At 42.4% G+C, this 27,999-nt stretch overlaps 1 protein-coding gene across 1 annotated transcript; it reads left to right on the forward strand.

Annotated features, from left to right (window-relative positions):
* LOC147140090 (E3 ubiquitin-protein ligase NEURL1-like) lies at positions 1 to 27,921 on the forward strand. The gene is made up of 7 exons (XM_086045606.1): positions 1 to 246; positions 3,443 to 3,801; positions 5,469 to 5,790; positions 19,769 to 20,431; positions 22,789 to 22,944; positions 23,490 to 23,615; positions 24,636 to 27,921. The coding sequence occupies exons 1-7, from the start codon at positions 219 to 221 to the stop codon at positions 24,860 to 24,862; spliced, it is 1,881 nt and encodes a 626-aa protein (XP_085901732.1). The 5' UTR covers positions 1 to 218; the 3' UTR covers positions 24,863 to 27,921.
* The last annotated feature ends 78 nt before the right edge of the window (positions 27,922 to 27,999 follow it).

The following is a 27,999-nucleotide window of genomic DNA, read 5'->3' on the forward strand; positions in this document are numbered from 1 at the left end:
GAGGCTATTTAAGCTTCTTTTTATTTTTGTGACGAGCGAAGACACTGCGTGCAGCGGCATCTCGAGCACGCGTCGTACGCTCGCTCTGAAAACACGTCGCGTGCGTGCGTGGGTGGAATGAAACATTCAAGACGCGCGTTGGAAAGCGATTGTCGTGGATGCGCCGCTAAATTCCGAGTGGAGGGGACCGTGAACGCACCTTGCATCCAGCAGCAGCCATGGGGGGGCAAATCACCAGACACAATAGTAAGTCCACGACATGATTTTTTTTTAAATCACATTCATCACTATTATTGTTGTTGTTTGTTATTATAATTTTTGAAAAAGTTGTTCTTGTCAGCCCTGTGGAGTCTTTGTGGCATTTTAGTTGAGAAGCTGCCGGACTAGTTTTAACGTCTTCTAGGCGACTTTGACATGTCACATGACGATTGCTTTGCAAATAAAACCTTCCAGAAATGCAAGGTCGTACATTTCCTCAAAAAGATAAACATTCGCAAATGCTTTCAGCATACACTTCGATTTTTTTTACTTCGCATGTGATGACTTTATTTTATTTTTTTTATAGAGTTGCTTGCAAACTTGTCTTTGTTGTTTATAGTTCGTATGGGTTTCGATGTTCGCTCCTTTTCTTTATGAGGCTTCATAGCTGTTTTAATGGGTTGCAATCAAACAGGTAGATCGTACTGGTTTTAGCCACTTCTAGTTGCGAGGTGTTTCATTGCTACTTGATATTTTTGAACTGCTTAACTGTGCGACTGTTTTAGTTGTAAATGTTTTTCTTTTAGTTTTTTCCCCCCCAATAGCAGTTACAAAGGATACTATTTGTTTTATAGCTTTCTGTCCCTCCAACCAATCTTTATCCAGTCTAGGCAGTTGAGATTCTCATTTGTAATACCAGCTGGCAAGAGTGAAACACAGCAAATATGATCAAATACATACACAACAAACTGCACAGCTTGACAGCTACATAAAGTATTTACATAACATGTAAATGCGGCTGCCCTGCTATATGCTAATTAAGGATGACAGTCGCTGATACATTTCACTCACTTCATTCCCATGAGCGGTAACAAAATATGCAATCGGCTACAGCTCGCTCCACACACAGACTCACTAACTTAGCCAAGTTGAAATGTTCCATTTGCTCTTGCACCTTTGTTGACGTCACAACCGCCAATTGCATGTGTTTGACGGTGCTGCTATATTAATGCGAAGCAATATTGTACCTGATAAAGTAGCTTATCTAATCGCCAGGCCTCTCAATTAACGAGGCGCATTCAGTCACAGATGTTACAATTCATAACATTACACCATACTACATGTTGAATTAAAGGATCGTAACAAGCTTGAAATTGTTTCATACAGCCGTGTGGTACCTGTGTCCCGTGACCCATACACAGCCCCTGATAGCGTTCAATACGGCCCAGTACACAGTATACAAAAAGCTATTCCAATTTTTTTTTTTTTTTTAAAGAATATGTTCTATGCAGGCCAATATTCTGATTAATGTTGCGTTTGTGGAATATGAGTTAAACAGCAAAATCCACCCCTTTTTAGCCATGTCAGGGTGCGGCCATTTTGTCACTACTGTCGACTAAAAATGACATCACAACTGCTCAGGGCTCGGGTGACAACGAATCACGGCGACCGACCCATTTTTACCGAGTTGCGTTCATCTGTACATCGGTTAGCTTGAGGAAGCTACACTGTGAATCAGAGCTGGAAGCAGACAGACAGATGGACTCCATCCTTGCCAAATTTCACTTTGAGGGCGTGTTGGTGTTGAGTAGCGATATCGGTTTTGTGTTGGAAATTCTTGGCCGACAGACGGCACCCTCTCATCCTCCTGGAACCCGAAACTGCACATATCAATAATCCCTCTCAGGGTCTTCTTGATCCTCTTGTCCTGCTCAAGGGTCCATCAATCACTTTGGGTCCAACCTCACCCTGCGTGTTTGTCATTTTTAAGTCCACTGCCAGCTCAGTGTGTGATGTAAACAAGGGGAGTGATTATGTGCATCTTGAAGATGGACTGAAAAGTTACCGCTGACATACTCTCACTGGTAACGTCATTAGGTTCACCCGCACTCTCTATTGACATTCAGTAAAAGGCAAGGCAGTTTTATTTATATCGCAGATTTCATACACAAGGCAACTCAATGTGTTTCACACAAGCAAAGACACAACACAACAAGTTTTTTTTTTTCAATAAAGTAGCAAAATTAAGTAATGCTCAATTGTGATTGATACTGTCAGATTTAATATTTTAGCGACAGAATCACTGCCACAGCGGTATTGGAAAAAACTCCCAATTTGAACCAAATTTCGAACTTTAGACGACATTCTGAAAAAAAAGTGTATTTTGCCATTTGGCTGTAATGCCACATTGGCATCTTTCAAAGTGCAGGAGTAACACTAGTCTGTGTTCTGCTGACACTTGATCTTAAGTGAACCGAACTGTACCAGAGTCGGTTTGAAACTGGATCAAAACCAGCTCCGTTCCCCAAGTACACCAGGTTGTGAATGATGACGTTCGCGCTTGACAAAACGCACAATTGGCAAAATCTTTTAACTCATTCGTTGCCGGACATTTTCAGACCCTAATGTTTGAATTAAAAAAAAAAAAAAAAACGATTAATACGATCCTGGAATTGAATGGCTGGACTGTGAAAACACAAGTAAATTTGTTAATGGCAGTGAATGAGTTAACTGTTTAGGTGTGAACATAGACATGCCAGCTTTGTGTTTGCTGGCGTATTAAGTAGCTAAATCTTCTGTTAAATTGTCCGCCCACGCAGTCTTCTTTTCCACGAGACATGGCATACAAGAAGTAGGAGTATTTATCGTGGCTATGACCAGGGCAATTGAGCCTTGTTCTGCACGGAAGAAAAAGTGTGCAGAGAGCGCTCAAAATGCGCAGTCGATTGTGATTCTTGGCCAACACGCCTAATGGAGATTAAATGTCGACCGTCCAAATTGCACGTTAATCTGCCGCATGACATTCTTGGAATAGAAAGGGCGGCGATGTGTCTGAAGTGGCACACAATCAGCCTTTGCCGATCCCGGCTGTCTCGGATTGATTGATCATTTGTCTCCGGGGGTGCAAACCTCTTGACATTGCAAGGTCGCGCAAAGCAAAGCGAGAATAGCAAGCTCAAGTGCACGCCTCAAAACACCAGGAAACGTCAGAGTTGACTCGTTAATGGGAACTTGCGGCCTTGTCAACTGCGTCAAAGAAACCGGTTTGCAAAAGCACCATCGTCATTATCATTTTAAGGCGTCTCTGATTGACATGAGCAAAACGTTAGTCGCGTTGTCGAGTTTTACAGTTTTGCCGCCAATGAAAAAAGCAAGTTTGTTTTCAGAGCCAAACAAAATGAAAAGGGGGTCACCGACTGTCTAGTCATGCTGACGTTGATCAAACAATACTTGTCTGTTCCAGATCCCCTGCATGGATCGGTTCCCATCACGGCTCTTCCGTCTGCCTCGCTTTACCACAAGCACGCCTACGACTGCTCGGTTCCCATCGTGGCTCTGCAACAGACCTCGCACCACCACAACCACCACCACAAGCCGATAGACTGTCCGGATCCTAACTCGAGCTTGCCGAACGCCTGGCGTCACGCTCAGAATGCACGGCTGACGGACTGTCGGCCCCGCCTGCTCTTTCATCCTACGATGAAGGGCTCGCAGGTCATCATGGACGAGTCGCAGAGGATCGTCAGCAGGAGAGGGAGCTTCTGCAACGCCATCGTTTTCAGCGACAGATGCGTGGCTGTCAACGAGGTGGTCCGGCTGAAGGTGAGCCAGATCTTGCTTGGTTTTTCTATGGCAACTTATCTCCACTGTCTACTCTGTGGCTTCTAGGAGCTCGCTTTTGGCCATCTTTTTATCAACTTCCAACCATTTGTCCATAAATTCATCAACCATCCCTTTGTCTGTTCATCAACTATCCATTTCTAGCCATCCATCCATTTATAAGAAATCCATCGTCATGTTCTATCAATTTATCCATCATCCATCCATTTGTCTGTCGATCCAGCATCAACCAAGTGATCCTCCATTGTCCATCCATTTCCCCATCCATCCACATTCCATTCATCAGCCCAATTATCACATCCCGTCTATTTATCCATTTATCCATCATCGTTCCATCCCTCACCCAATCAATCCCTCATTGTCTCTGTCAACCATCCGTAGTCCATCCATCCATTTGTTCCATCATCTGGCGATGTCCCAGCATCACTTTCACTGCACCTGTCATCCATCCATTTGCCCATTCATCCGCCATGGGGTCTCTCCATCCTCAAACCCATCTATCCATCTGTTCATCTACCAAACAAAAGATCCTCCCAACGTCAAGCCATTTTCCAATCATCATCCATGAACTGTTCATAGTTCACCCGTTTAGCAGCCATCATTATGTCCCATCTACCAATCTGCCATCCCTCTATTCATCCATCCATGCAGTTTTTCCATCCCGTTAATCAGTTCAACCGTCATTATGTCACATTCATGTATCTATCATCTTTCATCCATTCATATGTCTTCTAATCCATCAACCTCCCATTTGTCTACCCAGCCATCATTTTATCCACTGTGAAACCAATCCAGTCATCCGCTAATCAATCCCCTCTACTGACTACCCATTTTCCCATCCATCCACAGTCCGCCTCGCCTCGCAATCCATCTACGTAACCATTTGCCTGTCATCTGTCGCTTAGTCCCTCCCTCCATCAACTCATCTCTCATCGTCTTTCAATCACCCACCCTCTGAATCCAATCAAGCCATGCATCCTCCCACATTTGTCCATCAAAAAATTCCGATACCTCTATTTGCTATCCTCTGTCTGTCAAGTCATCCTGTACCCATCCATCGATTTGTCTATCGCCCATACATCCATCAATTACCCGTTCATCCAATTCTTAGTGTAACCACCCACCATTTGAACAATGTCGCATACATGAACAGCATTGTCTTATTCGCGTTCCCGTGCGGCAACATTAGGACAAGTAGCTGTCATTTTTTTTAGAGCGTGATCGCGAGAGTCCTCCTTCGCACCCACTCGTCTTCTCACCTCTTTTCTCTCCTCTTGTGTTTTCTCACTTTTGTATTTGTGTCGGCCAAAGAGGCGGCTCAGCGCAAGTTTCCACTTCAGCTATCAGGCCATCTATGTCTCGAAAAGCGAGAGGATCTTGTACAGCAAACACAATTGGATAGGAGAACATTTGTGTGGCGGGTGATTCGATAAACCAGAAATCCTGGTTCAAGTTTGTTGAGAATTGATCGGCTAAGTTTAGTTTGAAGCTTTTACATGTTGCCTTAAAACAATTCCAATCAAGTGGCTTAGAACAGTAACTGACTTCATGTTAAGTGTTCTATTTCATCCCTTCTGACCGCCTGAGACAGTAACTCACGGTACAGTTTATAACCCTCAAATCTTCAATGTCCCCCCTCCCCCCCTCAGATCACGCATACCCACCATGCCTGGCAGGGTGCTCTACGCATTGGTTTTACTACCGAAGACCCGTCCAGGATGGACCCCAAATGCTTGCCAAGGTATTCATGTCCAGATCTGGCTTCAATGAGCGGCTTCTGGGCTAAACCCTTGCCAGAGGAACTTCTCAATAGCGAGACCGTCATCTCCTTCTGGGTGACCAAGAAAGGCCGGGTACTCTACCGGATCAATGAAAGCACCCCCAAACGGTTTTTCCGGCAGGTTAGCGCCAGTCAGCCTTTGTGGGTTCTCGTTGACGTCTACGGAAAGACCAGGGGAGTCCAGCTTCTCGGTGAGTTTACCGCCATTACCGTGCTTTTTCTCTAGAAACACATGTACGTCTGATGCTTTGTACATACTAACAGCTGTTCCCACCTTCCTCACGCCCACTAAAATAACTCTGTGGAAAAAGATGGTGGGAGATTAGTTGGATTGTAAACGCCACCCTTGTTAGTCACCAGAAATTCTCCCCGAAGGGATTTTTCAAAGTTTAAAGGGTTGCCGGATGAAAGAAAACGAGCGATCGGGTCATCTGCAGTCGGCATCTTCTCACTGATTCACTTCTCGTAAGTTGGTTTTCAGAAGCATTTATGAAGGAACAGCTGTGTCCAATTTTTTAAAACTATGCAAAAAAAAACAAAAAAAAAACAACAACAATGCAACCGTTGCATTGTCTAACTCTTCCAGTACGTATTTAGAACCTTTTCCGAGAACGTCTCTGCTTCTCATCTCAGAATTCGAGGCTGTCGACACTGCAAATAAAAATAGAAGGGGCTCCTGTATGGTGGAGTTCAAACCATTTAACCTTATTTCTCGCCCTGCGGTTGAAAGCAAGTGGCACGTGCTATCTGGCGGCGGGCTTCTTGCTATCCAGCGCCAGAGTGCGACTATCTGAGGTTCGCTGGCCTTACGGTGCTGCTTGGCTCGCAGCTCTTGTCCAAGAACAAGTGAAGTGTGTTGGTCATACTGAGAGGACTGATGATGTCAGGTCTGCTGGGGATTTATTTATTTTTTTACCCTCAAAGACAATCAAGCCTGTGGAATGTCGCACTCGTTGGATCTAAATGTGACTTCATGTAAGCGCCTTCAAATCTAACGCGCCACACTCTCTCAGTTCATGTGTTTGCAAACATTGGCTATGTCCAACATGTATAAGGTAAGAATCATCCTGGCTTTAGCATACACTGATCGTGTAGCTTTTACATCATACGTGAACCACGCTAAGATGCATTTGAAACGAAACGAAAAGCACCTTGAAGTCTTGGAGCGGTCAATTTGGTATGCACGAGAGTTTGTTTCTTGTGTTCACAGATTTTCAGTAGTATAAGAACAATTGGGTTAAAAATAACACAATTTTGGGTCAAAATTGGACCGATCCACTACTTGGGTCAATTTGATCCAACTCTTTGGGTAATTTTCTACAAAACAATGCAAGAAAGTCGGTCAAATTGACCCAAATTGTGGATCGGTCCGTTTTTGACCCAAAATTGTGTTATTTCTAATCCAACTGTTTTTAGAGTGAGTTGAACTGCATCGAGCGGGAAAACAAGACATCTATTCAATCAATTGAAGCTGAAAGCTGATTAAACTCTTGATGATTTAATATTCTTCCAAGAAAAAGCTTACAGCAAAAGCAGTGTCCACTGAGTTGTTCAAAGAATATTTACGGTGTTTCTCTTGTGTAAGCCACGCCCTACTTCACCAAACATGGACTATGCTCCATTTGACTACCGTTTTTTTCTCTTAGCCAAGGAAGATGGCCTTGTCCGACTTTATCATCTTCCGATTTAATCAAACAGGAACCGTCCCTCCGACCACAAGCACGCGCAACAGACTCATCAGTCATTAGTCAGTATTAGGCAAGTGACATATCGACGGCCAAAATGCAAATCCTCCTATCTGACGGAGGTGTCAAATCCAGGTCCAGGAAGTAAACAGTTTGACTTTAGCCACAGGTGCTTCTACTCAAGAGCTCATTTACCTGCTGGTTGAGTAGAAGCAACTGTGGCTAAAGACAAACTGCGGTGGGGTTTGCTTTCAAGGACCTGGATTTGACACCTCTTGCATTTTGGCCGTCAATATGCAAGACGTTAAATTGATTTCTGTATGTTTCTTCCGTCGCTATATAGTTGTATACGTTTCCCATGAGTACCTCTCAAAGACTGACTATTGTCCTGGCACCAAACACATAATTGTTGAAAAAGGTTTTCAAACTTGCATAGGTGCAAGTTTTCCCCAGAACAGCGGGTTTGCTTTTGGCGTCCTTGTGGAGTACGCACACAAGCACTACGCCAGGTGCGAGAACAGGCTCGGTTTCCACCTGCTGTGGGCGATGCGATCTGACAATCAGCCCACGTCGGCGGCAGTTGTTTTCGGGGGATACAAATGGAGCGTGGCGCTGTGAGTGAACTCTACGGAGTGTAGAGAATGGCCCGCCTCGGATGACCTTGGTTTTATTTGGGGTGGGAGATGAATGTGGCTGATAGTAGTTAGTTAGTTTTGGGTGGGCTTCATGGACTGTCGCCATCAAGGAAAAAAAAAAAGAACATCAAGGGAAAGCATTTGAAGTGTGCTTAGTTTAAGGTACAACATGCCGATGAAATACTGTGGTTGAAATCTAAAAATGTGTACTTGAGCACTGGGTTAGTGAGAAATCAAGTAGGCAAACAATTATTAACAAGTGTCTTGAAAGTTGTTTTTTTTAAATGACAAGCAGGCACAATAACACAGGCGTATTTTTTTTCTCATATCTGAAAGGAACGTGGTCCAATGAAAAAAAAAAAACTAATTATTGTAGCGGATGATAAAGAAAGTTTGTTTTTTATGTGGACCAAAAACAAAAAAACTTAATTGACATGATTTTTGAAAAGGGCTAATTGAATAGGTTAACAGTTATGGCATTTCAAGTTGCAACGATTGGCAGCCACAAAAGTCAAATATATCGGTTTGGTCCAACGAAAAGCAAATATATCCAACTTTGGCAATTTTATTTTATTTTTTAACTTTTAATCTGTTGCCCGATAAAAGGATGTAAAGAAACATGCTTTTAATTGGACCGACATAATTAAATAGGGCGAATCTTAATGAATACATGAACAGTTATGGGATACTAAAGTTAATTCAGCATGTGTAATGTCGCAGCAGAATATTTTAGCAGTGCTAAAATCAATTATACGCTGCAGTAATACAATATTAACATCTAATTAACTTAACTTCTCATTCGGTCATTTAGAATTATTTCACTAACCAGCCTCACAAGATGGCAATTGATTGTATTTTATCTCCCAAGCAACCTCAGGTAAAAAGATTTAGGAGCTTAATTATTGATACTTCTGAGAGTCAGCGTTAACCTTGAGACTAAAAGCGTTTATTTGCATGTTAACTCTTTATTATTGTTGAGAATGAATTTAGTGGGGCTAATAGCAAACTGATATGTCGTCTATATTTTTTTTCCCTAAACGTACATTTCGTCCCGTGGAAAATACTTCAATTTACTTATTTTCACATGTCCAATTTCCAAAATTGGACATGTGTTTTTCACAGAACAGCGACTATATGCTCTAATGAAGCTATCGGGCTACAATGTAGTGTTTAAGGAAAGACGGGTGGCGTCTAGGGTCAACCTGAGATCAGTGAGCTGCTCTGATAACCGTGATGTCATTGCGTAATAGAGGAAGCTAAATTCATCTGGATAAATCAAACTGGAGCCAAAGGGGGATGGGGGTAGAAACCCCTTACATCATCACCTACTCACTCATGTCAATTAATGGTAAGAGTCCCTTGTATGCTTTTTGTGCAGAACCGACTGCCCTGTTGAGCATCGAGGCGGAAACACAAAAGCGTCCAATCAAGTGTGCTCTCTGGTGTATTTGTTTGATGCACTTTGGCAAAAAATGCCTCCGTGCAATATTTAGTGAGGCTACTCGTGTGAAGGCGTCAGGCCACCACTGCTTTTTTCGCAGCACAATTATTTAAAAAAAAAAAAAAAAAAAAAAAAATATCTCCTTAGGATAAAAGTGCTTCGACTATATTTTCAGTAGCCGGGTTTACAAGGACCCTTGTATTCCGTTTAGAATGAAACCGAATGACCATATGAAATGAAAATAACCTCAGTTGGAATAATGGAGTTTGATTTAGATTCACAGGGGTGGTATATTCATTTGCCAATCTGAATAAGAGTCAAGTAAACAGTTGTAGTCAGGCCGCGCCCGGTCTGCGCTTGCTCTATCTTGACGTAAGTGCGTCGTGGCATTGACGTTTACACATTTGAAAATTGTAGCGTCATACCAGAGCTCGTCTGCGATGGGAGAACCTGTTTTAAATGACTTTTGTCTTGTTTTTTTTATGCAGCTGTTGTTTCAATAGAAGTGCTCAACCAATCACAACCGCTGTGCTAAATGGACAAATGAGCTCCAAGTTGATAAATCACTGTAAAACGTCTGTTTTGATTAATATAGTGGCGCATGTAAACAGCAGATAGGAGTAGATCACGTCTCATGTAAACAATTGGCCAGAGGTCTTGTCAGAATGATTTCAATCGATATGACGGAAAGATAAACCCAGCTACTGTTTGAGTCACTAAAGCTAGCCAAGTGGTCTAGCGGTTAGCATGTACAGTATTTTCCAAACATTTCACGCTTGTATACATTTCATGCTTGTTTGAATGTGTTTAAAACGTGTTTTTATTATGCTTACATGTGTTTAAAGAGTCTGATAAGGGTAAAACATTCTATTTTTTAAAATGATATGAGCGCTCACTGGTGTGGATTTTCACCTAAAGCGTGTGGGGCTGGAACATATCCTCCGTGATGAACGGGTTTTCGCTGTATTGACAGACACTTTTGTTAGTTGGAGTTTGGAAAGGTTCAGTAAATTAGGCCACGTGCTACTTTCAGTTTCATTCCCCTAAAGTGGTGCACTTGTGGGAATGTTATACATTCCTGTTGTCACCAAAAAGTAATGTAATCCTTTTTTGTCGGGCTGCGCGAGTGTTTGTCTAGCAGTCCCGGAGGACCACACCGGTACGTACACGCATGATGGATTCCTGCCAAGTTACATAAGGCCCGTAAGTCAACCGCATCTTTTGATGGATGCAAGAAACTCCGCTGGGAGTTTGTTGACTCGAGGTGGATGAGTCACTTGATCACTGAGACGGTGCCAGTGGTCCATGAGGCTGAAATCAACTTGTCTCTCCTGAACTGTGGAGAAGAATCCAAACGTGCCTTTCTTAGCTTTTAGGTGATGAAAGCGAAGGTGAGGACATCAGTCATTACTGTGCATTGAAACTGAAGAAGAGATAACCTGCTGTGTTCTTTGATTTTTATTTCTAGTACGGTGAATCCCAATGGTTTGTTTTATGCTTCAGCAGACCAGGATGAAAGTTTGCTCGGGAAAGTTTTTGGGGGAATAAATATAGGGACTACATATAGATTCGCCAGCCACAACATTTGGATCACTTCTTGAGTTTTTGCTGCTTTCTTTCTATATGTTAGCGTAGCAGCTATTAGCGCGGTAACATTTTAACAATCCTCCTTAGAAACAATATTCAAATGCAGGGAAATATGTAATTTCCTTTTTGATCTTTCTCAGGGCTTTTGTTACTTAGCTTGCTACTTTGCAACATGTTAGCATTGCAGCTGTTAGCCTGTCAGCATTTTATGAATTGTGGTTAGAGATTGTACCTCAATGCAGGGCTTGGTGTCTTTGTTTTCTCAGGCTGGTATCTTGCTATATGTTAGAATACCAACTATTAGCATGTTAGCATTTTAGCAATTCTCATTTAAAATGGTAATTGAAATAGTATTTACAGGGCACGGTGTAAAATCCTGATTGATCTGTTTTGGTGTTTTCAATACTGGGTTTGCTATCTTGCTTTATGTTAGCATTGCAACTGTTTGTGTGTTAGCATTTTGTTGCTTTTCATTTCAACAGAACAAGATGTAAAATCCTTATCAAGTGCACGGAAAGATATTATTTCCTGATGCATCTGTGTTGGGGCTTTTGTTACTCAGTTTACTATCTTGCTTTAAGCATAGCAATTGTTAGAATGCCAGCACTTTAGCAATTATTATCTCAATAGCTACTATAATTCAGCATTTAATTGGTCAGATTGTATGTCTCAGATTCTGCAGTATATTAGAACATTTCAGTTCATTCTCCTTTAAGCCACGCTTGACAGGGACGAACTGTGGACTAACTTCTAACTTTGATGCAGTGCAGTTCGCCAACCGCAACACTAAATGCATTGTTAAATTTATACCACTTTTAAATGTTTTATGGATGGAACGGTTAACGCTGTTATAAACGTTGTCCATAAACCTGTCCCAGTCTCCCATTACGATTGACAGGTCTCACCATACAATTTTACGGGGGCCACAAATCAAAACTCGCCGATGCGAAATGCGATGTTTCATCCGAGCCCTGCTTGTTTTTTTGGTGCAGTGACCCGATATTTTTGCGCCTTTGCGCATTCATTTATGTCCCTGTGGGTGTAACCTCAGAATTGCATGCTGCACTGTGCTATTGTTGTCATATGGACTACAAACTAGATAATACAGACATAGGAGAGTGATATATGACAGCTTTGCGTGGCACATAAACAAGGTCAATCCAACGACGTTGTGTTGTTCTTTGCTTCTATTTCCGTTGACTGGCGTCAGCTTGCTTATTGTTTCACGTGTCAATAAGGGATTACTTAGCCTGTCACGTGTTTGTTTGGGGGATAACAAGGTTTTAAATATAGAGAGGTCTGGTACAAGGTACTGAATACAACATGGGGTCACCTTGTTGGTAGGTAAGGAGAATACCGTAGTCACTTGTGGACCACTTACTCTTTATCCAGCCTTCCATTTTCATTACTGTTAGTCCTCATTAGGGTTGCTGGTGAACTCTATCCGCGCTGACTTTGTGCGAGAGGCGGGGTTCACTATGGGCTCGTTGCCAAGAAATGGCAGGACACATATAGACAAACAACACAATCTGGGAAACACTGTAACGCAAACACGTTTTTATCGATCCAGACCTTCCTCTGCATTATCTTAAGCACTTTACCACCCTGAATTCTCTAGCGGAGCCTTTGCCTACCTGTCGGATGTCTTAACGGAAGCTTCTGTTTCGCTACGTCTTTACTGTCAAGCCGCTTTGCTATCAGCTAATGGCCAAGGGGAGCTACTCCTCTGCTAACAGCACGGCCAACCTAGTCAACATTTTGACGAGTTATTTTTTTAAGCGTCTTTGGGTGCCTTGAAAGGCGCTGTGTAGAGTAAATCAAAGCTATTATTGTTGCCAGCGGAAGGCGTAACTTTTTTATGAACGCAAAGTGTTCTGTTTTAGTAAGTTGTCATCGCATAAAGGCCGAGTGAAAAACACAAATGGCTCCGTTTTGCTACGTCGCGAGCCTCCAACAACAACAAAGTGTACATTTCAGTGGTCTTGTCACGACACGCAAAGTCATCGATCATGAGTGTGTTTTCCGCCAAAGGCAAACCGCTATCAGTGAGGCAGAAAGGCAAATATGGTGTAATCACTCAACCTTTTCCTCAGATCTCATCCAATGATACAAAATAACAATGCAGCATAATTGTTCCTTTCGGTCGGGGTGGGGGGGGGGTAATCATCATTCTTTTCAAGGGAGTGGAGATTTAAACTTGATTAGATCTGCCAGAATAAAAAAAAAATAAAAAAAATAGCTTTCCCCAAGTTCTCCACTTAAGGAAATCATCAAAGCTTGTAAGCTCTCCTCGGGTCTAGAGAGAGGACGCTTAGCGTCCACGTTGATACCCTTTTTGGGTAAAAATCATAATGCTTGACACAGCCTGTGCGAGGCTGGGCTAAAGCTTTCTGGTTCTGACTAGATGCATTGTCTCTTAAGATTGCAGCAAGTCTTCCCACCATGTCCCACTTCTCAGAACGTACCTTTACATGCTTAGCCCACTCTCAAAGAACTCCTAATTGCTGCCTACTGCTCCCGTGTGTCTCTAATGGCGCACACTGCATCAAAGGTTACGTAACCGTCGTGTGAAATGGTTACGTTAGAGTAGGTTGACTGTTAAACCTGACATTCTAGTAAAAACAAGACCGTTTTTTTTTTTTATACTTTTTTGTAAAAGACGACAATGTGGTCCATTTTAAAACAATCTGCAAAAATCCACTGAAAACTGAATAAGGTGTAAAGCGTATAACAGGCCAGTAGTTGGCGCTGTCACTTTGTCCGTCCCGTTCATGGACGAATGGCAATACACTTCAATACAAGTATACCGACTTGCCTGTTGTTAAAAGTCATTAAAAGAATCTCTGATAGAGTGCGAACGATGAAATGACGTCCAGCTTTTCAAGATTATGAACAATGCGCAGTTGACTCGTAAACTAGCTCGCGCGGCCCAAGAAGACTCACTCAGTTACCGCTGTTTTTCATTGGATGTTTTTAGATTCATGACAAGACGTTTACCGTTATTACAACTTAGCTAGTGCGTTAGCATAGGTAAGAGATTCCGACTACAAATACGAGTTTGGTTACCACCGCACGAACGGATCATCATAACCCGAGTTTCCCCGAAATGTATTTACAAGAGTTTTGTTTCAAGTGATGTCAGGGTTTGGCCTCGATTCGTCGAGGCAAAATAAACGCCGCTCGCGAGGCAGCTGCTAGGATTTGACGGGTCCTGGCGGACTCTCCGTGAGCCAGCGTTGGAATTGTAATGACGCTTGTCACTTTTGGATCGGAGGGGCTTTGCTGTACATGGAAGATGCTAATCACTTTCACATGACCGCGGCCTATCGTGTTTACCGACTTCTGACCTCATCCCGTCCGCAACATGTGGCACTACCCCACGACTTTACTAGAGGGAGCCCGGACTCAATCATTTCCGTCCTAAAAGCTCATAACGTCTTTTCCCCTGTGCCTCCTCTCGCTCTCCTTTTATAAGCCTCGTTCCCTTTTTAGGCAACACCCCTCTGCTCCACCCTGCTCTGCTTTCTCATGACAGATGACATCACTCAACATCTCCTCTAGATGTGTTCCTGGATCGCCCCCCCCCTCCCAGGCATGCATACTTAGGGCAAATCCCCACATGGACGCTGTTTAATGCAGACGGCCTTGGTGAGGTCTTCTGCGAACCGGCCCACCTCACACTGTGTCCGTCGAGCTCCTAATCCTGTTGCGCCGGGCCAAAGAACAAAGTGTACCAGGCCACATTTGGTGCTTCGAAAACTTTCCAACACATATTTGGTATTAGAATGTGGAAATAGGCTTTGACAGGCCCCAATATTAGGTACAGCTATCGCATTGTAGCTCAAGTCAAAATATTAGAAACAGTAGTAAAAATGTTACTGTTAATCGAAACATTAGTAGAGACTACAGCCGTAAATATTGGGACATCGCCACAATTCATTTTTTTGGGCGCTAAATACCACCAGAATGAATTTGAAATGAAACGAACAAGATGTGCTTCAAAGTGGGAGTCAACCTAACCATATTTTTTTCAAGAATATGTTCCCAGCAGGCCCACTAGTTGAAACACGGCATTCTGATTAATTTTGCGTTTGTGGAATATCAGTGAAGCAGCAAAATGCACTTGTTTTTAGCCATCTCCGGGGGCGGCCATTTTGTCTTCTGTTGACTGAAAATGACATCACAACTGCGCACAACGACCAATCACAGCTGACCTGCTTTCTGAATCTGAGCTGTGATTGGTCGTTGTGAGCAGTTGTGATGTCATTTTCAGTCGACAGAAGTGACAAAATGGCCGCCCCGTGAGATGGCTAAAAACGAGTGGATTAACACTTATTCCACAAATGCAATATTTGTCAGAATGCCCTGTTTCAACTAGTGGGCTTGCATCGAACATATTCAGTATTTATCAGCTATAAACATTTGTGTTTTCAATTTCAAATAAGTTGGATGTGCGGCTTCATATTTACATCTTCTTTCTATAGAATTGTGGCTGTCTTTTATTCAGGAGGAAGCCTCGGTGGAAGTTCTTGTTTAAGTATCTCTTCTCAAAAAGTGCTTATATTGGACATCTTTCAGTAGTGTCGGCGTTTATTGTCTCAAAGAGCTGGTGCTACCATGCCAGTTTTTTTTTTTTTGGACTGCCACAACGCAGTTTGGCTCCCCGCTCGGCGTCTCTAAGCTTCTTCATTTTCCCTCTGCTGAAACGGGTTCTTCCAGTTTGTGTTTGCGTGGTTGTTAACGTTCGTCAAGGGTGGAGGAAGTGTCCTATTGTTTTTTGTTTTTTTTGTGTGTCGTTTACCTAGTTGTTAAGCTCAACAAAAGTGAATGTTGACCTTGTCTGGTATGCGTTCTCCTACTTGAACGGACTCCGCTTTTCTCACCAGATTGAAAAGCTGCAAGACCACTTCATCATCTACTCATGTCCCCCCCCCTATTCTTCTTTAGCCAGTCAAAATCCTTTAGGCATTTATTTAACTTGTCAGTGTAGAATTTAATTTACCCTTACGTTTACTACTTGATCCTCTAAACAGGGCCGACAGTTAAGTGTTTAACCTGCCGTCGCTTTTTGGGGACGTTTTTTTTTTTTTTTTTTTAATGAAGGGAAGCCGCTCTTCAGGGCACAGCTGTTATAGACTTTCACTCGGCTAACCTCATTCAACATGCTTTCAAAGCATCCGTGGATCATATTGTAGAATGGAGTGTACACTGTTTGTTGAAATGCAATGTTGTGCTTTGACAAATATCAGGCCAAATTTGTTATTTGTTCATTTGTAAGTAGACATTTTTTACAGGTGTGCCTAATGAATTGGACTGTGATATATCTCAACACAATTGGGCAGAACTATTAGTGTTCAGTTACATCGTTGCATGATTATAGAGATTTGTATTGTAAACACCTTAAAGACTTTACTAACTCAACTAATGTTTCCATGCCAACTCCGCAATATAAGAAAATGAGCTCAAAATGACCTCAATGTGTTGGAATTAGGTTTAGTAACCATGGAAACCGCATAGAGGTTCTACAAGATACATCAGTACATTTCTGGTTGAGTTTCAATACTTTTCTCATACATCTCTGATTCATTTTTGGTAGTTTTTGGGACATTTCTGGTCAATTTTTGATCAATATTCAATACATACATTTCACTGCAAGTTTCTGGTAGATTTGCACTAAATGCTGGTTTATTTGCCTTATTTTTCAGTTTTTTGGGGTTTTAATTTCCGATGCATATTTGGTCAATTTCTTGGAAATTTTCAGTAAATTTCTGCTACATTTTTTTATTTATTATTTGGTCAATTCCCAGTACATTTTATGGTAAAGTTCCTGTTAATTTACAGTCAATTTCTGGTAAATGTAATAATAAATGAGGTAATTTTGCAAATTTGCCAATTGTGGCTCTAGTAAATGTTTATCTTACCTTATCTTAAATGGTCAAAAGTAGTTGGACAAAACTAAATAGAGTTTTATTGAAATTAACTGAGGCCATTGATACAAACTACTAGCGTTTCTATATTTAAATGACAAAACTAATACAATAAATCAAAGTATCTTTTTTTTTTTTTAAATTCCAACAACGTTGAAGCTGCATTCACATTGTAAATACCTGTGAATATATTGGCATTCAAATATGAGAAATTAGAAAGATGAATCCCCATAGACCAAATTTGTCAATCAGAAGCCTGTTTTGCAACCAACGCTCATCTGGATCTGACCCAGATTACCCGTTTGGCAATGTGGAACATTCCATCTATTTTGACGCCACCAAAGTGTTGCGAAACATCCAACTTTATTTCCTCCCCCCCAAATGTCAAGCAGGTGCGTGACGTTAGCCATGTGGCTAAGAGGGACTTCAGCTGACGTGAGCGTGACAAGAAAATTGCCTTCCTTTCATTTTGTGAATATTTTCCTCGACTTCCTCATCGACGGGCAGCTGCAGACTTGAGCAGGTGTATTTGGCTCGTTTGGACTCTTAATAGAAAGTCCGCGTGGGTCATCTTAAGAATGTCGCGCCATGCGTACCACCGTGGTGTTGTTGAAGACGCAAATATTCGCGGAATGAAGTGCTAATGCCACAAGGCCAAACACTTCACATTTTCTTTTATTTGCTTTGCCTCTTTTGCGCTTTTTGCAAGACTTAACAAGACGTAAAAATGCCAAGCATAATGGCGAGGATAGAAGTTATCTTGTTGCTGTCAAGATGATAAGAGTGCTAATAATAAGACGCCCGGGCTTGCTTGTGGACACTCTTTGCAGAGGAAGTAATTGAGTTCAAGCAGTTTTATCAGCGGCTGGCCGGAGATGTGCTGCCTCTTTATGATAAAAGTGAGGGGGGGGGAGAGGTTCGCCCCCCCCCCCCAACCCCACACATACACACACACACACCCCACCCCCGACGATCAAATGCCCAAACGGAGGTGGGTAGAGTAGCCAAAAGCTGTACTCAAGTAAGAGTACTGTTACTTTAGAACAGGAGTGTCAAACTAATTTTTTGTCGCGGGCCACATCGTTGTTTTCGTTTCCGTCGGAGGACAGTGTGAAGACGTATAAAAAGTATGATCGCGTTATAGTAACGCGTTAAATTAACAGTTTGAATAAAAAATATAACCATTTTTTTATTTTCCTTTGTGTGCTTTCATTTTTTTGTGTGCTTTCATTTTTTGTTTTTATTTGAAAGGGAACGCAAACATGTTTTTTTCAAGAATATGTTCTATCCATGTCCACTAGTTGAAACAGGGCATTCTGATAAATATTACGTTTGTGGAATATAAGTTAAGTAGCAAAATGCACTTGTTTTTAGCCATCTCTGGGGGCGGCCATTTTGTCTTATGACGACTGAAAATGACATCACAACTACTCAGAACGACCAATCGCGGCTCAGATTCAGAAAAAAGGTCAGCCGTGATTGGTCGTTGTGAGCAGTTGTGATGTCATTTTCAGTCGACAGAAGACAAAATGGCCGCCCCCAGAGATGGCTAAAAACGGGTGCATTTTGCTGCTTATTTTACAATCCATGTGTTTGGGTTGACTTCCGCTTTAAGAGTGTTTTAATTTATTTTGCTGGTTTTTTTTTTTTTTTTTTCCATCGACAAGCCTTAAGACTCCACAGTGGAGACCGAGTGGGAGGCTCGTTCACTGACTTTTGTGCACGTCTTCTTTCCTCCTGCTGCGCGTTACATAAACCCGTCGTGCATCTTTTTTTTGTTGTTGTTTTGTTCTTGTGCGTTGTTACGTGTAGCTGCTGACCCCCAGCTACCGAGCTCATTGGAACGGATGTGCTTCTTTGTACGCGGAATTGTGCTTCAAACTGCACCACACTCTGTCATACAGAGAGATGACTCTAATTCATATTTTTGCCGCATGAGAGTGGCAACATACAATATATAATGTATGACAGATATGCGGATGGATAGTGACACAGTAGTTATTGATAAACAGTACTTATGCAGGCCCACTAGTTGAAACACAGCATTCTGATTAATATTGTGTTGGTGGAATATGAGTTAAGCAACAAAATCAAGCCGTTTTTAGTCATCTCTGGGGGCGGCCATTTTGTCACTTCTGTCGACTGAAAATGACATCACAGTTGCTCAGGGCTCAGGTAACGACCAATCACGACTCAGCTTCAGAAAACAGGTGAGCCGTGATTAGTCGTTATCTGAGCCCTGAGCACTTGTGATGTCATTTTTCAGTCGACAGAAGTGACAAAATGGCCGCCCCCTGAGATGGCTAAAAACGGCTGGATTTTGCTGCTAAACTCATTTCATATTAATCATTATTGCCTTATTTCAACTAGTCAACCCAAACATCTTTTTGTCAAGAATATATTCCCAGCAGGCCCACTAGTTGAAACACGGCATTCTGATTAATTTTGAGTTTGTGGAATATAAGTTAAGCAGCAAAATGCACTCGTTTTTAGCCATCTCCGGGGGCGGCCATTTTGTCTTCGGTCGACTGAAAATGACATCACAACTGCTCACAACGACCAATCAAGGCTCAGATTCAGAGAAACAGGTCAGCCGTTCTCGGGAAAAAAAAAATGTTTGGGTTGACTTCCGCTTTAAGGCAAAAAAAAAAAATCTGACATCACCTTTCTCGGTGAATCATCATCTGCATCAGAGAGAAAGCAATGGAAAGGAAATATATATCAAAAGTACTAGACTGTAGCGGTATCTGTGAGTACTTAAGAGTGAATACTTGTACCAATATCGGTCTGTGAAAAGTGCTATCAAACAATCCTCTACTTCCCAGAATGTTTTGACCGTAATAGAAGCACAATAATAATGTACTCGACATCAATGTACTTCTGTGCCCCCACAGACAGTGCGACGTTAGCACCGGATGTCTCGAAGATCAGTTCCACCCGATCCCGATTGATGTCGCAGAAAAACAGTCAAAACTGCCAACTTCCCGTCAACGTGTCGGATATGTACGAAGAAGGCCCGGAGGAAGACGAGCACCAGTGTGCCGACCACATGCCCCAAAACTCTCAAAACTTACGGCTGTGCTCCGAGCTCCCCGAGCACCAGGACGACGAGCTGCGGGTTCACCATGTGCACGGCAAGCACGTGCGCCTGAAGGATCCTCACACGGCGGTGATGCTGAAGCAGCATTGCCCGGGCAGGACGATGGTCTTCACCAGTCGACCCGTGGAGCCCGCCGAAAGCGTCTTCGCGTTGTTGCATACGGCCGGGCCGGCCGAGCTGTTTTACGGCGTGACGGCGTGCGACCCGGCCACGCTGCAGTCCCAGGAGCTGCCGGGCGACCCGGCGAGGTTGCTGGACCGCTCGGAGTTCTGGGCCTTCGAGCGCTTGTCGGCGCTGTTGAACGACGACATCCTTGGCTTGGAGGTGAACGGCGCCGGCGAGGTGGTGGTGAGCCGCAATGGCGTCAGCCTGGAGGCGCAGATGTGCGTGGACAACTCCGGACCGCTGTGGATGTTCTTCGCGCCCGATAAAAACATCAGGCAACTCAAGATTTTCGGTAGGTTCGCTTCGTCCTCAGGCTTTGATCCAACTATTTTTTATGTGAAGCTTTTCCTTGATAGGGTTGCAAAATGGTGGACATTTTTGGGAGGATTTCTGTAGAGTTTCCGATAAATTTTCACAGGGACACATTTGGCCTCGGCTGTCGACTGAAATTGACGTCAAAGTGCCCTCGTGCTCGCATTGCGATAATCGCAGCTCACCTGTTATCTGGGTTTGCTCTCATGACCAGTGTTGGGCAACTTCTAAAACATAATATATTGCACATTACTATTTTTTAGCATTTGGAAGTAAGGATTTACAGTATTAGAATCTGTAGAGAGTAATTAATGACTCATTTTAAGTTACTTTTTCCATTCTTAGTTAATTGTAATGCCTCCTGTAGTAGAAGTGGGGGTCGCACAAAATTAAAAGTCGAACGAGGTTTATGTTGCAAATGCAAATAGTGGTTACAATGAATATCCGAATTACAATAATGTAATGTTTTAGAATAATGAAACAACCCAGTTGTTGAAGTTATTCCTGGCAACATGGCTGACTTGATTTAACTTGGAGATTGAAAGTTGGCTAGCTGGAGCCCAGTCTAAGTTGAACTTTACCTCACAGACTGTTGCCACCAATATCAACACAAAGTCATTCTGAAATCATGTGCAATCGTTTATTAGAGATGCTAAAAAAATATATATACATTTGCTGACATTGTGTCATATGGTGCCCGTTGCTAGTGTTAGTGGCTAGTAGCTGGCAGCTAACCGCTAAGCAAGTGCCCCATATAGGCTGGTTAGACTTCTTTTCAAAGGCGAAAATGACTTTGCACACTTTGATGCTAACAGCATGAGCAGTACTATAGATAATTTTCAACAAGCCAGGCACAAATCTTTAGTTTTAGTCGGCAAAATCGCTACCGTGCGTCTTACGTCACTTCGCCCCATAGCTTAAAGCTGAAACCTGATCTTTCATTATTCAGTGAAATGTGTTTTTTTTTTCATTGTGTGTACATAACAACTCAAGAAAAACAAAACAAAACAAAACAAACAAAAAAACAACAACAACAACAAAAAAAGGCTTCAAATTGCGATAAGCGATAGTACAGTGTAGTATTGATGCCGCAAATAAACTATTGCAGAGGACAATACAGTTAAATGCTTTTCCCTGAAGATCATTCATCCACATCAAAATAGCACCTTCATGTAAACTATGCTCGCAGCGTGGTGTTTTTTTTTCTTGCCGTAATCGTTCATCAGCGCCCAGCAGGTCATTTCTGTCAGGCTCGGGCTCCCCCACTGCCACCAGTGTTATTTATCAGGAGGGGGTTAGCTCTTATTAGCTGCTTACGATGCCCACCATATGCATTATTAAATGTAATTGCGCTGCGCTTGGCGATGCCGGCCGTCCACCCACCGAGCATCCCCTTGGCAGGACGTCACTCCTCTCCACTTCCTCCCTCTCGGCTTCCCGCCTCCGCGCTTCAGGCTCACCCTGTGAGACGTTTTCCCACTCCAGCTGTGGGAAGGAGGGCGGGCGGGTTTGCGTCGCCACTCGCCCCCCCCCGCTGGGGCCCTGGCAACCGCCGGTTGCCGTGGAAACGTGCCGCCATCGAGGCGAGCGACAGTTATGTCACGGCTGGGTGTCGCCGGGCCCGTCAAACGGAACAGATGGGACGCCGTCGCGCCCACGCGCTCCTTCTCGCCGTCTCGTCGGGATTGGGGCCGAAGTATTTTCGAATTCATGACCGTTTTTTTTTTCGGGTGCGGGGGGGTCGGGCGGGGGAAACGTACCTACTTGTCCGTCACGGAAATCGCGTTATATTACGGGAATTTGCGCATATTCCCAATTTGCCATTCACAAATTCAGCATTTTTAGTCTTCAGGCCAAAATCATGTCTAATATAAAGGTATGCTGAAGTGAGGGGAGGAACTTTATTTAGTGAGGCCATGCCCCATACGAGGGTGGTAATTAGAGAGGTAAGTATTTTTTTTTTGCTGTAAATATTAGGGCTGTCAAAGTTAAAGCATGAACTATGGAGATTAATTTGAATGTTATAACGCACTAAAAAAAAAAGTATTCTCTTGGAACAACCCAAAGCTCTTGGAACAGTCTTTGGATCGAAATATACTTGAATGTTTTTTTTCCACATTTATTCCAAGATTTTACTCAAATTATCGCGTCCTAGCTTCGTAAAAAAATTGTCATTGAAAAATACGATGAATCGCGATCAATTATGGAAAATTTTGCGATTGATTAGTTAACAAATTTTAATTGCTTGACAGCCCTGGTAAATACGTTTAGAGGATGGACGAATGCTTGCCTGTGCATGTCTGCGCTGTGGTGTGATCCCCGCCTGTTTGTTGCCAGGCTTGTCTTCGCACCCGGATGTCCAAGCCCCCCTGAGATCACCCTTGCCCATCCCATCTGTTCCGAGATCACCCTTGTCCGTGACCAACACGCCCACGGAGCCCACCAACATTACGTCCAACAGACCCCTGAACGCCAACCAGCCTTCCTCCACAGGTTTGTCCACAAACCCTCTTACACTTCTGTCTCATCCGTTTTCCTACCGAACCTGTCCTCGTTAGTCTACCGTCCCCGGCTGCATGCTTCGAATGTGCTCCAATCCGCGGTCACCTTCCGAAATAGTGACCCGGTTTTCCACGGGACGATAAGACCAGCCGTCGTGCACAAACCAGATCGGCGACGCTGACTTGTTTGCACATAAGGTCAAATATTTACTGAGCTAAGAGCAAGCAGCGATGTGATGTTGAGCTGGAGCACAAATAATAGAAGATGAGGCCAAGTGTAAACATCAGACCTCATTGTGGGCTACGCTCGCTCATGAGAAAAAAGTGTATGGCAGGTTGCCAAGGGGTTGACTTAGAAGCGTCATTCTTGCATGATGACCATATGTGGGTCCTATTTTTTTGTTCATTAGCACTTCCTGGTTCGGTAAGAATTGACGTTCGTCGACGCAAGCAATGACATCCAATCCAATGTAAGCGGCTTTTCCTCACGATTGTTGACTGATTTTGATTTGTCGCGATCCAAATGTCTGCTGTCAGGCTCATCTGTGGCCACCGAGCTACTGGTGCAGACGATCCTGAGTTCACGCTCGTCCGCCCTCACCAAGACCATCGTCGTTTTGCCTTCTAAAAGGCACGACCGCTTCAGCGCTCCTGCCCTCACAGGTTTGTCGCATTGATACAACTTCAATGTGTCTTTCATGTTATTTATTTTTTTTATTTTAGGTTTGACGGACTCAAATGTGCGTAAGCATGATGGGAATTTGACCATTTTTCCTCGATGTTGCGATTTAGATTTTATATGTGATTAATTGTGCACTAGTCAAAATGTTTTTTACAAAGATTTTTCCATCAGAAATGCATGTCAATTTTCTAGATGATATTTTTTTTTTTTTGCGCTGATTCCGAATCTGCCCGTGTTTTCTCTCTAGCACATCAGATTTTCATAATAATCATAATCTGCAATATATTAATATATTGAGTAATACGTATGAATTAAGGGTTAGGTTCAGCAAAAAAAAAATTTATCTTTAAACTTCATAGCTATAAAATACAGCGCATGGTAAAATCCGTATTGCGCAAGCTTTTATGGTTCAAACTTACCTCAAATATATGATGTGCTAAAAAAAAAGGGAAGACATTTCTTAAATCATCATCAAAAATACACTTAGGGACACATGAAGTCATGTCTGATTAAAATTTGCTTTTGACCAGTGTTATTTTTTCAAGGTCCTCTTCCCATGTATTTTTTTTCCACAAACGCAAGCAACAAAGTAATCTGTATAAGAAAAATATCGGATTTAATTTGCATGAAAGTTTTGATCATTTAGGATATGCTACACCAAAGTAAAGGCAAATGAACCATACATTAATATGAAAGATAAAATATTTATTTATCTACTTTATAAACACGTTGACTTGCGGCCTTTTATGAGTTCACGACAACTTCGCAAAATTGGCATGAACACAAGTCCATAAGTCTTAAATGAGATAACAACAATAATGCAACACAAATCTGTGGCGTTTTTCACGTAGACTTTTCCTGTTTCATGAAACAATTATATCAACACGGACTGCGCAAACTGCAAATCAAGCAATGCAGCTGCATTTGCATGAACACAATAAAAAAAACTGGCCAAAACTGCCGATGGACGAACACCATGTTGCCTTCTTGTTGTCGTTCAGAAACGGAGCAGAACGCTGCGCCGACCAGCCCGAGCTCTCCCAGGTCCCCGCAAGACCCCGACGAGTGCGCCATCTGCTGCGACGACGCGGCGGACACGGCGCTCTACGACTGCGGCCACCTGTGTCTGTGCTTCACCTGCGCCCTCAAGCTCAAGCAGGATCAGGCGTCCTGTCCCATCTGCAGGAAGCCCATCCGGGATATCATCAAGACCTACCGCAGTTCGTAGGGCCGCGACCGTGCCGTCACGCCGTTGAATCGTCAAGATCAACTCAGGTTTCAAGACTTGTTGTGTTTGTGGAAGGGGCCCGGTTGGTTTTTGGAACCCTTACATTTGCCAGTGCGTTTGGCACCTGGTCTTTACACCACTTTCCCGTTGCAATTGTAGACACCGTCAATAAGCTACAAAAATGCAATTTTACAATATTAATCAATATTTATCGAATAACGTGACAAAAACCTGAACAAATTGATCAGATACATCATACTCCCCGAAGATGTCTAGATGTATGTTGTGCTAGCTTGATTTGTCTGTACCTCGTTTTGCAATCGTAGAAATCGTCAATAATCGATATAAATCAAGTTAACAGTAGAATATACAGCAGCTCACAATCGATATTTATCGAATAACGTGACAAAAACATGAACAAATTGATCAGATACATCATATTCCCCAAAGATGTCTAGATGTATGTTGAGATGTATGTTTAGCTAGCTTGAGTTGTTTGTACCTCGTTTTGCAATTGTAGAAATCGTCAATAATCTAGAAAAATCAAGTTAACAGTAGAATATACAGCAGCTCACAATCAATATTTATCGAATAACGTGACAAAAACATGAACAAATTGATCCGATACATCATACTCCCCAAAGATGTCTAGATGTATGTTTAGCTAGCTTGAGTTGTTTGTATCTCGTTTTGCAATTGTAGAAATCGTCAATAATCTACAAAAATCAAGTTAACAGTAAAATATACAGCAGCTCACAATCAATATTTATCGAATAACGTGACAAAAACCTGAACAAATTGATCAAATACATCATACTCCCCAAAGATGTCTAGATGTATGTTTTGCTAGCTTGAGTTGCTTGTACCTCGTTTTACAATTGTAGAAATCGTCAATAATCTACAAAAATCAAATTAACAGTAGAATATACAGCAGCTCACAATCAATATTTATCGAATAACGTGACAAAAACCTGAACAAATTGATCAAATACATCATACTCCCCAAAGATGTCTAGATGTATGTTTTGCTAGCTTGAGTTGTTTGTACCTCGTTTTACAATTGTAGAAATTGTCAATAATCTACAAAAGAGACCAGGCTCTTGGGAATAAATGAATACAATTTCATTGAACAAATATTACAGTTTAAGTTGTAGAATAAAAAAATATATATAAAAATCACAGCAATAATCAATAAACCAGCAACGAGTCTGCTGTGAGGATGAAGCAAGTGTAATGACATTGGTCATTACACGCAAGACTCTGTGAGTGAAACTGCAAGTACAGCAAATGGCGAAAGGGATGTTGAATTGTTTGATACCTGCAGAAGGCCGAAATCTCAGTAGGGGCGCGTGTGTGGTTACAGGAGAAAAGGGGGGGAGGGGGGGGGACACTTTTTAACAAACGGCGGCAACACCATTTCTTTCATAACTTCAGTGTTTCTCCTCAAAATGTAGGTCAGTGCGTCTGATCGTGTTTAGGCCTGACTGCTCGCCGCTGCCTTTTGGCGAGCATTTTTAAAGCCACAAATGGTGGTGCTAAAGAGCCACAAGCCGAGAAGGAACACCAAATGCCTCCATTGTTCTTTGTTCACTTTCCGTATGGACATCACGTTACCGGCGTACCACGGCTAGCTAAGCCAAAAATTGTCCGCCACAAGATGCATTTTTTTGCTTTTTTTTCATTTTTTTTTTTTTTTTTAAATAGATTTTCAGGGATTTTAGGTAAAAGAAAACGACACTAAAACAGATTTCCTCTGATTGGTAAAGGCTGAGGGAATCGGCGGTCTGTCGTCAGAATTATGGACCAGCCGCGGTTCACTCTGAGGCGGCTTTGTGGAACAACTCTGGTTCCGAAATACTTCGGATTTTCGCCCAAACGAAATTGAAGAAGTTAATTACTCGACTCCTCTGAGGTTGGCAGTTGATGTAATGTTTTGGACGTTTCGCGTTGTTGCCATCAACAATCCTCCCCCCCCCCCCCCCTCCCCCGAGTTGAGTGGGCGTGTCTATAAACCTGAATCTACAAACCTACGTCACAATGAAGGCGAAATCAAATTGATGTCAAACTTCAACCATGTCACACTCATCCTGATGTATGTTAGGCATAAAACAGTCAGGTAGGGGAAAACAAATGTTGATGGCAACCCTAACCTTTTAAAAATCTGTTTTTCCTGTTCTTATTCTTGTATAAATGTCTAATTTTAAAAAATGTTTCTACCTTGGGAGCAATTGTTATTGTATTTGACATTATAATTTATTATAATCCTACGACTTATCAACTCCTTTCTTGTACCGAATTATTGTTTTGTTTATGAAGTCTGCGCAACATTTTTGTCACTTTAGTCAAAACCGGCGCTGAATGACTTTTTCGAAAACACATTGAATGCTCAGACAATAAATGCTGCTGCTGCAATAATAAGCAGCGAAAAAGCTCTCGAAGGGTAAAAAAAATAAATAAAAATGTGGCGTCAAGTATGTGGCTACCTGGTTTGTGCGCACTTGAGATGGCACGAGAAGGCTGTTGTGGACTCGAGGAGGATGCAAATGGGCCAGGAAGCGGTGGAAGGTGACCTTGCTGTCGTTTCAAAACAGCTGCTGAGGCACGACGCGCACTAAAAATAAAAAAAGAACATTGTCTGGCTTTTGAAAGGAGCTTTTTAAAGGATGACAAGTGGGCTTTTCCTTCATCATTGGGAGGAGAAAGCGAGCAGACGCGAGAAGTGACAGGTGGCTTTGGTTACCTCGCTACATACAATTCAAATTTGGAGGGCGAACACCCATTCGGGAAGAACAACAGCCTTTTTGTTTTTTTTCTATTGTGTAGTATCATTTGTGTCACTTATTGTGCCTTTTTGTAAAACAATACAAAGCCCTTCGAATGTCTCCCCACTGTTTTTATTGAATTGAGTGCACTGCTAAACTGGAATGAGATTTGTATTTACAGTAGTTTCCTCCAAGTAATTAAGAGAAATAATGATATAAGGTGTGTGTTAGCCTGAGGTTTATTTTTGTCAAAGCTTCTATGAAGAGTTCATTAAATGTTTTTGTGTTTTACCACTATGACTAAATATAATTCGGTCTCATTTCCGATCAAACAATGCCTTTAAATGATGCATTCCAGTTAGCATTCAACATGAT

The sequence above is a fragment of the Filicampus tigris genome, chromosome 11 (assembly GCF_054856515.1).
Source record: "Filicampus tigris isolate MCC_2025a chromosome 11, RoL_Ftig_1.0, whole genome shotgun sequence".
NCBI classification, from domain to species: Eukaryota; Metazoa; Chordata; class Actinopteri; order Syngnathiformes; family Syngnathidae; genus Filicampus; species Filicampus tigris.